Source organism: Temnothorax curvispinosus, unplaced genomic scaffold (genome assembly GCF_003070985.1).
Source record: "Temnothorax curvispinosus isolate PA1 unplaced genomic scaffold, ASM307098v1 QBEX01010032.1, whole genome shotgun sequence".
In the NCBI taxonomy this organism is placed as follows: Eukaryota; Metazoa; Arthropoda; class Insecta; order Hymenoptera; family Formicidae; genus Temnothorax; species Temnothorax curvispinosus.
In genome coordinates, this window is record NW_020219812.1 from 33432 (window position 1) to 48366 (window position 14935).

General features: G+C 33.7%; 2 protein-coding genes and 1 long non-coding RNA gene across 9 annotated transcripts in view; 2 read left to right on the forward strand and 1 right to left on the reverse strand.

Moving 5' to 3' along the window:
• Positions 1–1850: 1850 nt before the first annotated feature.
• Positions 1851–14935, reverse strand: part of LOC112459635 (ABC transporter G family member 20-like) — a 24323-nt gene continuing 11238 nt past the window's right edge. For 2 of the 7 annotated variants that reach the window (XM_025023836.1, XM_025023838.1), the window contains 14 exons: positions 12381–12522; positions 8152–8396; positions 7778–7955; positions 7604–7697; positions 7163–7375; positions 6966–7069; positions 6479–6704; positions 5850–6027; positions 4185–4300; positions 4014–4084; positions 3842–3930; positions 3583–3759; positions 3277–3363; positions 1852–2274 (listed from right to left, as the gene is read on the reverse strand). In XM_025023836.1, the coding sequence (XP_024879604.1) occupies positions 2060–2274; positions 3277–3363; positions 3583–3759; positions 3842–3930; positions 4014–4084; positions 4185–4300; positions 5850–6027; positions 6479–6704; positions 6966–7069; positions 7163–7375; positions 7604–7697; positions 7778–7955; positions 8152–8396; positions 12381–12484 (2097 nt within the window). In that variant the 5' untranslated portion in view covers positions 12485–12522 and the 3' untranslated portion in view covers positions 1852–2059. Of the gene's footprint in view, positions 2275–3276; positions 3364–3582; positions 3760–3841; positions 3931–4013; positions 4085–4184; positions 4301–5849; positions 6028–6478; positions 6705–6965; positions 7070–7162; positions 7376–7603; positions 7698–7777; positions 7956–8151; positions 8397–12380; positions 12523–13217; positions 13385–14935 lie in introns of those variants that run through there. The other 5 variants (XM_025023837.1, XM_025023839.1, XM_025023840.1 and 2 more) reach the window with 5 other exon arrangements.
• LOC112459637 lies at positions 4428–5688 on the forward strand. Its single transcript, XR_003041348.1, has 2 exons — positions 4428–5298; positions 5422–5688. It is a non-coding gene; the product is annotated as an uncharacterized LOC112459637 (long non-coding RNA).
• On the forward strand, positions 9928–12372 carry LOC112459636. The gene is made up of 2 exons (XM_025023841.1): positions 9928–10923; positions 11080–12372. Exons 1-2 carry the CDS (start codon positions 10293–10295, stop codon positions 11487–11489), a joined length of 1041 nt encoding a protein of 346 aa, XP_024879609.1. The 5' UTR covers positions 9928–10292; the 3' UTR covers positions 11490–12372.

A 14935-nucleotide genomic window follows, 5' to 3' on the forward strand; every position in this document is an offset into this window, starting at 1 on the left:
AACAACCAGACGTACATCCGTCTTTTTGGGTTGTATGCATATATATAAAATGTTTCGAAAGTTTTCGCTCTCGGTGTTGCGAAATGTTCTCACGTTCTGCGATTTTTCAAATTATTCGCGATTATTGATGCCAGAAATGTTTTTACACGATAACTAAAATTTTAAAATACGAATATTTCGTTGCATTCGCGTTACAAAAAATAAAATAAAACTTTACTCCGAACTTTTCATCCGATCTCTTGAGATAAATTTTGAATATCGATTATTAATTCTAATATAATCTTAAATTTAAAGCTTAAAAACCCAAGACGACGTGACGGTAGTCGGGTCGGCAGTTATGCATTTTTTCAGTTCTGATGGAGCATGTGATGTGTGTTTTCCAGGATATGGCAAAACCTGCATGCCTACTATAAGACAGATAGTTGACTGTCTCGTTGCTACTCATCCAATCCGAGCCTGTGGCCCCCGGCTGCTTCTTTCTGCTATAAACTCTAATCGAGCTACTAATGATTTTAATCAGGACACTAGCATGGCTGCTAGCGACAACGGTAGCAACAGCAACAACAACAACAACAACAACGACAACGAGAGCGCTGAAAGTTACCAGAACATGCGGAATCCATATCACGATCATTCCTACATCTAATTCCGCTATTAAATTAACTATATATTTTTATAAATGTGTGTGAACATCAGCTTCCCAGAATAAAAGAGAACGCTTATCAAAGTATTATTCTATTAAATATAAATTATTATTCTATTATATAGACTGGCTATCTATTTTTTTATAGATTTCTGAACGCAAGTTATTAGAGAAATAATAAATTTAATAGTTACTAATACGGCTATTAGGCTAGTCGTCTATTCCTTTCTAGACGCGAGCTTTTCAAAATAAAAATGGTCAAAATTTCAAAGAGATTTAAAGATAAAAAAAGGAAAAGATTGAAAGGTAGAAGATATAAAACGGATTACGAGTTTAAACAAGAAAATAGTTATTAATAATAACTATATATATAAACATTAATCGTCGTGTGTTGCCGTAATTCTGTATCATAATTAAAAAATGACGTAACTATAATAGCTGTAAAATTAATAATAACAGAATTATATATTATAATTGTGTAGCTCAATTATGATAACAAATTTGTGATGTAAGTACTTGATCATAATTATTATATTTATATCGTCGCGATAATAATCGTCAAAATTATGCATCACGATTATGTTATCATATATAATTATATTATATAAAGATATAATTATACCGTAAGTAATATAATTACGAGTGTGAAACAAGTATAGTGAAGTGTATGGCATGCTGTATATGTTTGTATATAGGAAACACTATGTATATTTATACATGTAAGATTAATATGTTGTCAACGGAGAAACATATTTAACGAACCGCCGTGTTTGTATTTAGTTCCTTCTTCCATTCGTTTCCTTCCTCTTTCCTCAGCTTTTAAGTTAATTATTATTATGTATATTATATAGCACTTTTTTAATTTTAAACTTAAATGTATAATTATAAATATATTAAAATCAACTATATAATTATTTTTTAAATTTTATTATACACTCTTTTATTTTATCAATATAAATAATACAATTAAGTACTTTACTAAAATTTAATGTATATTTGTGATTATGAATATAATACTGAGATTATATAATATTTTCTGTCAAAAATACTTATCGTTATTTTTCGAAAACATTTAATACTGCTATCATACATAAATAATTAATTAGTTTTATATTATTTTTATACTGTATAATAAAATAATATAATTATTGATTTAAAATAGAATTAAAAAAATTAATTTACAATTACGATTAATTAAAAAATGAAATTATTATTATTAGGAAATTTATTCCTTTGCAGCAATTAATTTCTCACATAGCCATTTAAATGAATAAAATAATTATATATATTTTTTGTACATAAATTAGTGTTTTGGAGAGACACTCTGCATATTTAAATCTAACTAAATTCTATAGATTATGCGAGACTGTTTTTGTATTGTATCAAAAGAAATTCCTTCTACGTTTCTAAATAATATCACGAAGATTTCGATCTTACACCAAGTAAGGTCACGATGAGATACAACAATATCCATCCTAAAGTTATTAAGAAGCCAAAGTAAACTTCCGAATCAGTTATGGAAGATCCTTTATAGATAAGTCCTCTCAGAGATACGGAAGACAATGTAGTTGGTAATGCGTAGCTCAACCAGCGAAGCATTTTTGGCATTCCTTCCAATGGCCACAAGGCTCCTATAATTTTGTCAAATTAATATATTAATAAAAATTTGATTAACGTAAGATAATCCTCCTCTAGATATATACATAGAATATACAACACAGGATTTTTGAGAAATTTTTCAAAATAAAAAAAATCGTGTCGGAAAAATCTGGAAAAATTCTCAAAAATTCTGTGTTATATATAAAAATGTTCAAGTAACAGCCTACAATGGACTGACGTCTGCTTCTAATTTTTTCAATATCTTTTTCGAAAAAAACTCGAAAAAAGCTCGAAAAAATTAGAAGCGAACGCCGGCTTACTTTGGGTCAAGGCTTGAAAATTTTTATATCTAATACAGGATTTTTGAGAATTTTTTCAGATTTTTAAATTGTGGCAATCAATATGTCGGTTTAAAAAATTATAACTAAATTAATTTTATAAAAAAGAATCTAAAAAAAATTCTGAGTGCATTTTAGAGTTGGAACAATAATATAAAAAATCGCCGACCAAATCCGAGAGGTCGAGGGTTAAACCCAAGTCGATTTGGCATGGAATGCCTCGTGTATATAATATATATATATATATATATATAATATATCTAATCATCTAATTCTAATATATATATATATTTGATGTTAATTTTAACAAGCATTTTCTAAGATTATTATTAACAATGTAATATATCGTTATGTGATAAAAGAATTAAAATTCAGAGATAATCCATTCAATAACGGTATCACTTACACTGAGAAAAAAATGTTGTAAATTTGACTAAACTCGTTTAGTTGTAGTGATTTGTTTAATGCAAATATTAATATATTTAAATCAAATATACGTGAGTAATATCAAGAAATTCTGAATCTATTTAAATATAATATTTTTTGAATTAACAAATGTTTGCTTGACAGCCCGTGACCGCTGCATTTAGTTGAATCAAATAATATTTCTTTGAATCTACGATTTTTTTTTCTCAGTGTAGCAACACTATATTGGAGTAAAAAGTAATTTTTGCGAAACAAAGAATAGAGACTCACCGTTGAGTATTATTAACGGGAAAAAACTTCCGGCCGAACAGTAATGCGCCATAGTGTGATTTTTACACGCAACAGAGATGATAAAACCTGAGAATGCATTAACACAAATAATCAACTTAATTCCCAGCAGTTCCTGCTGCGTGCTTTTTTTTATACATTAGGGAGTTTTTGCAATACCGTCTTTCAGATACGGTAACCGTATCTCAATCGTTCAGATCCATAGTGAATGTATATGAATAATTCAGATACGGTCACGGTATCTGAAAGACGGTATTGCAAAAGCTCCCTATTATGTGGAGTACTCACCGTACATCAGTCCGCTAAAACCATTTAAAAATATAAGCACAGTTGTGACGAATATCGATCCTTTACATTCCAAACCCCATATAGGAAAGAATAAGAGAAGTATCATGATGGTATGGATGATTATGATGAAGCTCTGAATAACGATGTGAGACAACACGATTTCTTCTGTCCTGACCCCTATCACATATTTGTATTAATATTATTTTGATGAAAAATAGCCGATATATAAACCAGTCTTGGAGTTCTATTAATAAATTACCTTGGACTACGCTTCGATCCCAGACGCCTTCCAATCGCTCTGTTATTATCAAGGTGGTGGAGATTGTAGTGGCTAAAAAGAATACGAGTCTGCAAAGATATAATATAAAACTATAAATAATTTAGTAACAGCAATTGATTTTATTTATTATGTTAGCTTGATTTTTGCTTACATTAGTATATATGGTGGTGTCATGTAATCTGCATAATTGAGGTCTGTTGTACCATAAATGGGATCTTCAAACTGAAAACGATTAAAACTTTAATCTTTTAGTTTTACACAAAGAGAGAGAGAGAGAGAGATTTCAAAAATTATAAAATTACAAAATCTAAAATATACTTACTCGGATTGGCGGAGTACCCAATTTTGGCGAATATTTGCAGTCCCTCATGATATCCTCATAAACCTCTAAAAAATGATCAAATAGTTTCTTCTGCGTTATGAGCCCAATTTGTCTATCTGTAACAAAATTCATTGTAAATTAAGTATTTACAATAAATTAATTTAGGGTTGGGTACGTAGGTTTAAAACGCCCTTTAAGACCCCTTGGGGATAAATAAAGTATCTATTCTAATCTAATAAATTTATTTAAGGTAAATGTCCCCATGGCCGACCATGTTCCCTCTACCGACTTTTTTGACGTGAAACGTTGTTTACGAGGCTGCTGATTCAACAACACGTTCATTAGTGCAGTGGAAAAATTCAGGAATTCGTGCAGTACAAAATAATTATAACGTGCAGAGTAAGTACAATAGTTAAATATATTTTTTTTCGCATTTCTTGCCGCACGTCACCATCCACGCGTATTCTTAAGAGTGAGGTTAGGAATTGTCGGTCGCCTAAATAGTCCGTATTTCGTTCAAAATCCTTTTGTAAGGAATAATCCGAGCGCTAAATGGTTTGTTACAATTTGATTGCCATATTCGAAAAAAAAAATTAGTCAAAAACTGTCATTTTTTTTATTTATTCGATGGTCGAGGTCAGACACAGCAAAACGCCTGCATGTCCCCAGTACCATACACGTAAACGTCAGTATCATCGAAGCTGCGGAAGCCGACGGCTGCGGTGAGGTTATCCGCTTAGAGGCAGTACTATGTGGGATCTCGGTAGTCGCGGCGCCGTGGTGTTGAGTGTGACGTGTGGGTGCGTGCTGATATACAACGCCTGCTCGTCAACGACAGTCTGCTGTCGCCGCACGCGTATCACGTTCTCGGTTACCTGCGGGAGGCGATTCACGAGCTCGGCGCGGCCCTCCGTGTCGTCCACGTCCACGGTACCGGTTACGTGCGTAAGCTCTGGCACAGTGCGAGCCGTTGTTACCGCGAGCGTTTCCCTTCGTTCAGGATGGACAGGCGACGCGCGAGCAATTATCAGCTCAGCAGCGACTCGTACGCTGCCAAGCGCGGAGAGTCGCCGTCGTTACCGTCATCGCCATCGTCGTCGTCGTCGTCGTCCAGGTTTGGCTTGATAAAAATACCTTTTCATGACTTATGTGTATTTATCATGTTTATCATTGATTTATGTTTATTTTTATGTTTACTTTTCGGTTGAAACCTCCGCCTCGCATGCTCTGAAAAAAGGTAATCGGTAATGGGGACATGCCCGGTCAAAATTGGACACAGCTGGTCGGTAGAGAGGGCACGCACTAGTGCGCCTTTATTCTTCTCTATCTAGAAAAATACTTGACGGAATGGATTGAGCCTACGATTTTTGGAAAGTGCATGGATGAAGCTATCCACCAGTATGAAACTCTTTATCGAATTTATTTTTGTCACGCTTGACAACGCCATTCTTTTGTTGGGTCGGCCTTATAGGTGTCGGCCATAGGGACATTTACCTTATTTATGCGCCGTTTATGTTAACATATTCAGGATTTGAAATAGTCTTAATTTCTTGAATCTATTTTTGCGTAATTTTCTAAATAATATTTTTTTATTTAAAATAATTTATATATAAAATTTCTTAAATTATTACGTGGAACGTTCTGCGTAACACATGAATAACGTACCGCCCATATCGAGGAAAACTTGAATCTGACTGGCGAGAAGATCGGAATCCTTCGCGAAATTAGAAATTTCCACTCGTATTTGCAGAGCTTCGGAGAAATTTTGACTAAAATGTATTATACCTACGAGTTCTCCATTTTGTACATCATGACTCGCCTCTAAAACATTGTCATAATATTTCTGAAAGCATAAAGTGTAATTAATAAAAATCTTCAGGAAAAGCGTTAATGATTATTATTACTGTCATTCTCTCAGTTTATACACTGAGAAAAAAATATTTAAATTAAAAAAAAATTTATTAGATATGGCACCTAACAGCTTAATTACAATTAATATAATACACATATTTATTTAGAATTAGATATTTTTACTTAATTTAAATAAAAATATATCTAATTCTAAATAAATATGTGTATTATATTAAATTTTTAAGTAAAGCTATTATAGGAGCCACCTTAATAAATTTTTTTTTTTTCTCAGTGTATCGAAGTAAATATTCTTATATTTAAATGGAATAAATCAAGAGAAAAGAGGACATAAAGAAAACAGAAAGCTGATTTTAATCATGAACATTAAACACATTATTAATTTACATTACATTATTAATTTTTAAATCATTAAATCATTATACCTTTATCGCAATGGAGTCGTCAAAATTGTGCAAGAACCTACAGCTAAGGTTGCCGAAGTGGCAGGTGATTTCATCATTCCAAATATTGCCTAAGTTACTTCCGTAATCGCAGTTGCTGGCTTCATCGTTGACAATCCCAATCTTCAAGTCCTTCGGATCTTGACCAATTCCACCAAGAAATACGGCGACTTGAAGTATCGGGAAAACTATTGCGAAAATTAGTCCTCTGAAAGAATGTGTTGTTGTTGTTGTTATTATTATTATTATTATTATTATTATTATTATTATAAAATGTGCAACAATTGTGAAAATCTCTATTTTTTTTTAATATAATGTTTCGGATATAACAATTCAACGCTGTATACAAATAAATATAGTATACAAGTATAGTGTAAAAGAAATGGCAACATTCGGAATAGAAATAATTGCAATTTTATTTTGTTGATAAGTGCATCTCTTCTGAATCACTGATAAGTTAAGTACTTACGTGTAATAACGAAAAAATTGGACGCCGTTCTTCGCCAGTAAAGCTTTGAACCTTTTCGATCGCGAAACTTTACGTCTCGAAACCGTTTTGTACTCCGAGATTCCCTTAACAATTCGGTTTATTTGTGTTATAAAATAATATAGATTTACATAATTTTATATGAAAATGAGAACAGTACAGATTATTTCTATATATACCTTTGTTTGTTCGTATTTATTTTGGTCTTGATTCATCAGCTCGCTGCCGGTATCTTCCGGCTTGGATTGCTGAGTCTTATTCAAGATGATCGCATCATTCTGAGCCTCGCATAGTTTTAGGAAAGCCTCCTCCAAGAACGAGCATTGAAATTGTTCGAGTAATTTCTGCGGCGACGATTCCGCCAACAATTTACCACATCTCATCAAACCGATCTGCGTAGCATTGAAGATGCACAATATTAAGCACGATCAAATTTGTGTGTGTGTGTGTGTGTGTGTGTGTGTGTGTGTGTGTGTGTGCGTGTGTGTGTGTCATTGAGCAAAATAAAATGTTTTCTAAGTAATTCCCGTTTCAAGAGCGTACAGGATGTTTTTCTCGCAATTTTTTTATACAGATATTATCAAGAATAATTTAGTGGAAAGACTAATGTGGATACTGACTTTACTAGCGTCTTTAGTCTCCTCGATATAATGCGTTGTGATCAGCACAGTGATGCCTTCCGTTTGCGTAATCTCGATCAGGTAAGCCCAAATGCTGCAAAGAAAAGGTACGTCCAAACATTTTCTTATTATTCTTTGCTCATCGCGCTTAAAAAGAAAGCAAAATCTACTTGCTTCTCCCTCAAAATTGGGTCCAAGCCCACAGTGGGTTCGTCTAGAATCAGAAGCTCGGGACTGTGAATCAATGCGGCGGCGAAGGAAACCCTTCTTTGTTGACCTCCACTCATATTCTTCACCATGCGATCTGGTGGGGGTAGTTGAAGCAACTCCGAAAAGAACCTCTGTCTCGTCTCTGAAAAATAATAAAGGAAAAAGCTGTGTTAGTTGTTTCGAAGTAACTTAGTGAAATATCTCGCGAGTAATTCAAAATAGAAAATGAGAAAAGACGTTTATTTAAAAATAAAACTGAAACTTCGCAGAATTTATGCGATGTTCCGCGTACAATGACTGCAAGTGCTCTTTTCCTATATGCATTCTATATGTCCTACCGATCTCCTCATCGTCAAGCCCGTTGATCCTGCCGAAGTAATAAAGGGCACCGCTCATGGTGAACTCCCCGACCAAAGAGATATCCTGCGGCATGTAACCCACTTGAGGCCCAGGAATTCCGGAGCCCTTGCCGCCCGGATTTCCCCCCAAGACCCACACCTCTCCGCTGTCGAGATGACGAACCCCGACGACGCAGGACAGCAACGTGGTCTTGCCGCATCCACTGGCCCCCAGCAGTCCGTATCTGTTTCATCAAGGAAAGATTTTACTTTTGTTTACGCGACACATATCCGAACGCCATAAAACCGCGAATACGTCCTTTAATCTCGCGATAAACGGACGCCATAATCGTTCTCCAGTATGGATTCCCTTTTGAAATCCTGACTTATCTGCCAACTTATCTACCCACGTTCGCACTTTGTCGAAGAACAATGGCGATTTATGGTTTCCCTCGAGGTATTGTAATTAGTCTCGACGGATGGCAGGCGCGATCCGTTAATAAAGCGTTGGACACAATCTCACGGCATTCGATCATTAAATTCGCGCGGACATAACGATCACTCGTTGGCAAAAGCAATTAGCGGTCGACTACTAACAACGCACAGTGGTGCCTAGATGAACGGAATCTGAATTTTCGAAAATTCGTCTAAAGAAAGATGAGATATAGATCGCTATGTGACGTCAATATGCGTCCGATATATAACGTAATACGGAGATCTTCGAATTTTGAGGGAAATTGGAAAATATTTAACTGTACCTATTTAATGTTAACACACCGATTTGAATTTCTCTTAATATATTCTAAATATCTACATACTTATCTCGAAATGTCAGTTAAGAGTGACAAATCGATTATTTCATTCTCCGAAATAATTAAGAAACTGCAAAGAGCCCTCTTAGGCACCACTGTGCGATTGTCGCGAAATCGCGATATGAAGGACGAAAGATGACAGATTGCCGTTCGGTGCACCGGATAAAATCATCAAGCAAACCGGCGACTCGCTTCAGTCTCGCCGCGGCATGTTGGTCATTAGTATCATCGCGATCCTGTTACTCGCGGGAGGAGTTTTTTCCTCTTTGCCGGTCCAGGGATCGATACCGATGATACGTGACAACATGATGTTGATCGATCTGCACGCGAGCGAATCGAACGTCAGCGATGATCTTGATGAGTTGATCGAAAAATTACAAGGAATGGAGAAACCGTGGGTTCATTTGATAATCAATCTGGGGAGGAAAGTTATCGAGATTAATGGCGAAATTGATCTTAAACAGGATTATTTCAGTGAGTTGACTTGTTTTTGACATACAGGATGTTTAGGTGCACAATCACTAAATATCTTTCTAATAACAAATTCTTTGGTCAATTTACAGTCAATTTTTACCTAGCGAAAACATCGACGTATCAATAATTTTTTAGTTATACGCGATTAAAGACGAAAAGTTTTTGTCGGATTAAACCTCGGAGAATAAATAATAAAAATATTTATAAATAGTAGCTTCCTTCGCTAGTAAATAAATTCAAAACAAGTCGTTTTTGTTCGACCCAACTGGCCAGATAATTAATTATCTGGCCAGTTGAGTCGAACAAGAACGACTTGTTTTGAATAAAAATATATATTTCAATTCATTTTAGATGCATTTAATTTTAAGAAATCTTTCATTCAAAATGTACAAAAATTGATGCAATAAAGAAAGATTTATAATGTGGAGATCTCGGTGTTTCTGTAAAAAAAAAAATTGACTCTTGATATTTAAAAAATTTGTTAGTAGAGGGACATTTTTTCAGTTAATAAATCTGATCTTTTTCAGAGGTAAATTTTGACAGAGTGATTTCGAAGCTAACGTGACGAATAATCCTATAGATCCTATATACACAAGAAAATCTTTACCGAAGGAAACACTTTGCCAAATCGTGTGTAACACTGATTTCACAAAGGGCACGGCATTACGACATGTTTGATAAACAAATCAGTAGATCTTTGCAGATTTAACTTTTCAATATCGTGACTTAGCAATATCAAAAAATTGCATTATCACGTTGATTTTAATTTTTTATTCGCTTAAATAATTAACTTTTACACTTCTTATACAGGCTGGAAGTGACATTGAAGATATTTTGCGGCGCGTGAAATTACCTATGCAAGAGCGTGATAGCTACTATGAGAAACTAACTCATCAGAATTCAATTGACTATGAAATTTTGCGTCATGTACTCCAAGAATATCAGGATTTAATGAATCTCGATAAAAACAATTTTGCATTGTCTTGGATGCTCTCTAACCCCGAATTTGCATTGGAAATGGAGAGATTTCTCTCGAGAAATGAGCTGTCTCTTGAGTTCGCCAAGTCAGTTCAACACGCCATATTCTGGCTAATCAAATTGTTTGATATGAAATGGCGACAATTGCACGACGATCTCGATTACATCTCAAAATGGAGACTCTTGAATTTACAAAGACAAGTTGAACTCATTTTAGACAATTTAGCAGATAATCAACGACAGCGTGGGGAATCGAAAGACAATAAATATATTCCGGAAGATAGAAGCGACATTATTTCGAACACCGGAGAAACGCTGAAAATTGAGATTGAAGAAGAAACCTTAACTGAACGGAATAAAGGAAATCTTAATGAAGCTAGCCAGACTGAAAAGAATGAAGATATATCTTGGGAAAATACACGGAGTGATTATATCACGTCTATAGAAGAAATAACTCAAGTTACGAATCATCCGGAATTATTAAAACGTAACAAAAACGATATCAAGGGTAAAATTCCCACTACTGTTAAAATTCCAATTAATCAAAAATTTAACGTATCCGGTAATTCTATCATTAATAGTACATTATTTTCTAAAATGAAAGCACTTAGGAATAAAAATTTTATAAAAAACGAAACCTCGTTGAAGTCGAAAACATTTATAGGTACTCCTCACGACAAGAAAGATGGAGAACGGTTTAGCCAAATGGAAAGTGTTTCCTCAATTTCGCCGAGTGAGAACGCTATAGACACGTTGCAAGAGACTGATCAACCGAAACCTATGGGAACGGACGCTATGCATGGATCCTTGATAAACGTAACGGACATCCTAAAGACTCGAAGAACACTTCTCGTTCCTTCGAATGAAAACAAGGAATATATTAAAAAAAATAGACAAATATCAGCAAAAGAAATCGCTGACAAACATAATTATTTTAATGAGAGGATGAAGATAAAATCAGACCGTGGCTCAGCGATAGACGAGATTCTAGAAGCGGTCGATGAAGTCTTGCCAACGGATAGATCTGTAGAAATGTCGACAAGAGGATCAGAAACGATTACCAGGACACTTTAATTTCAGACAAGAAGGTAATTAAAAGGGAATGCAAATGTGAGATTTTCGACATTGATTTATTATGAGGAAATATCTTTTGACAAGTCGACACGTGTAATCGTTATATGAGTTAAGTCATACACTAATAGCTTTAGTCTATCTGATTGTCATTGAACATATCGAGATTTACATATTACTCATGTATTGAAATAAGAATCTTATTTCGGCTCGGACATTATAAATCAAGTCCCGGAGTCTGTCTGTTAACTTTCTAGTGCACTTTGAGATTTGTGCGTATGTGTGCGCGCGTATGTGGCTAATATTACACAACGCTAAGTATATGCCTAGCACATTTTTATTTTCTCATACAAGCCCTAATCCTAACGAATTATTAATGGGTATTTGGCTAGCGGTTAGAGAAGCATTGCTATGGAATGTATAAATAAAATTACCTTAGAAATTAGACACAAGTTTTAAACAATATTCTAATGATTTTGATAGATCCCGAAAGATTTTCTTATCTGAACATTCGTTAGAAAGTTATACAATTATCTTGTCGTGTATTTTGCAACCAACGGCAATTTAAGCAATCGGTGAATGTACGCGGAAAAGTGCGTGACGACAGTTTGAGGCAATTTCCAACATATCGAAGGATGAAGAAATTAGTATCAGGTTACCGCAAAAGATACGCTGTATATAGGTTTGCTGAATGACATTAAAAATCGCGCGAGTAATCGCGAGTATTAATCATTAATGCGATCTCCATTGCATTGCTTTCTCTCCCTAGAGAGTATCTCCTCGATGACTTTTTTTATTAACTCCAATTGTTCATTTACATTTTACTCGAAGCGGAAATTGGTAGGAAGACGATTAATCTTTTACATTGACATGATAAATAATATGGTTACTTACATGGAGCCCCGTGAAACCGTCATATTTAGACCGTCGAGCACCAGTTGTCCTTTTCCATAACTCTTCACAGCGTTCCTTACTACCACCGCCTCTTGCTGCACCATCCTGCGAAATGGTGATGGCTGTTCGATCAGCGACCGAACTGTAACAATTTTTTTTCTTGTATCATTTAAAAGTGTCCTGGAATAACTGGCTTTTTAAAAAAGTTAAAAATACGATTTCTCACTGACATCTTATTGATTCTTAATAAAAAAATTTTTTTATTTTGGAACATTTTTTCCAGAGAACACTTTTGTCTTAAGACGTGTCTTATGTTTTTATAAAACGTTTTTAGACAAAACCGTATTAACAAGAAGAAAAATATGATTGAAAAGCAACTGCTTAATAAATCGCGGTATATATGAATAATTTAACATCAATTAAGAGAGGCTTGTGTCTCACGCTAAGTGTACACGCACTATATTTACAATAGAGATCGCGGTATTTTTAAGAAAATTATGTAACCCGAGAAAAAATAGACTTATGTAATCATATAAAATCATATATAATTGACCATAATTAGATATGAAATTTGACGCGATATGATGATCTTATGTAATCAAATGTGATCATATGTAATCAGATATGATATGATTCAATGTAATATTATTGTATCTAATCAAATATAAATATACATGTATAGTTATATCGCGTCGGGTAAAAGAGTCACGGTGCGGTCTCACTTCGCGTGTATACTTCGCGTGCATACTATCGTGTCTCTTGATACAATCATGTATAATTAAGTCACAAAATTGTGTTAAATAAAATTATTATTATATTTAATTCTATATAGGTTACATTAACGTTACATCAATCCAAAAGCGTGCCACACTTTTATTATAAAAGAGGACTTCCACTTCCGCGATCCACGATACAACTGATACAAGTCGTGCGCAGTTCCGTCGTTTATATACTGTTCTTATACCATCATTCGTCGTATTTTAAATACTGTGTACTGATGCCACCTATCAGATGACCCGACATTTACATATAAACATATATAATTAAACATTTTTAAACAAAGTTATATATAATTATATATGATAATACATGTCGAATAAGACACGTTTTTTTATACATATGTAGTCTCATATATGTATAATAAAGTCAAGCCAAATATGATTATATAAAGATAATAACTATAAAATAGTAACCCCTACCATAATTATTTTACTATTATGCAATTATAGTCGCAAATACCAAAAATTTTTTTTTTCAGTGTGTGTGGTTGTGACATTAAATAATGCAAAATATCTTAAAATTAGCTGGCAGTAAATATTCACAGGCTATAACTGCCATGCATTTCGATGAACTCATGCATCTCATTTGAAAGTGGATGAGCACTAATGAGCACACAGCTTGCGTAGTGATTATATTAGAGCAGACAAATAAGATGTTAAATATATTGAAATGTTAAAAGAATTGGTAATTGCTGACATGATAACTATAGATATTAAATGTATAGGATGCGTTCCGGGACTCAACCGGACAACCTTTCTGTCCCCAACTGTACACTAAAGACTTTCAGTAAATACTGGTAGTAAATATCGGAATGCAGTCATTATCAACTGTAACATGCATTTATCAACCAAAAACACGACGTGACCAATGTAGATATAACTAAGGCTGCATTCTGAAAATCTGGTAGTGTACGTGACTTATTCGAGTAAACTGCCCACACAGCACAAAACTCAACAAATATTTTTCAGAGACCTTCGCAAAGCGTTACAAAAAAGATCTCGCAAATGTCTCATATATGTCTTATTGTTTGATGCGTGAAAATGTCCGCTATTCTGTCACAAAGACCTTTATGAAAGGTTTGCACAGACATCTCCTAGAGATTTTGCTATCATCTCTGAGATGTTTTGCAAAACATTATAAGTACGTTGCATATAGAGATATCTGGCAATTATTACATACGCTCATATAGTAGGATAAAACCGTTAGGTAAATGAGAGGACAAACTATGTTAAACCACAAAATAAATTGTATTTGATTGCATAAACATTTTGTTCTCTCATTTATTTACAATCTCATTTATCCCATATATGAGCCTATCTCTTTAAAGTTCTCCCATTTCTCTAAAGGGACCTTACATAAAGTTATATTAACTTTTAATTTTATTAGATTTTACTTTATGTATATTTTTGATCGATATTTAGTTTCGAATTGAAAGGTTGGTGATCAAATTAACAAAAAATAATTTTATCGTACTTTATTTCATATTCAAATATAAAATATTATTTCATATTTAAATATAGTTGCAAGGTTATTTTTAAAATTTTCAAGAATATTTTTAAAAATTGTAGAAAAATAGATTAATTAAATATTTAATATTATTACTTTTTTCACATCGCTTTATTTTGTAATGCAAGTATATGAATTTATAAATATGTAGAGGTTCTATATATAAAAAAATTCAAATTAAATTCAGGTAATAAGAGCCGAGCGTGATATTTAGCCGCTAAGATTTATTTTGTAAAACTAATAATTAATACAGTCAAAAGTAGTCAAAT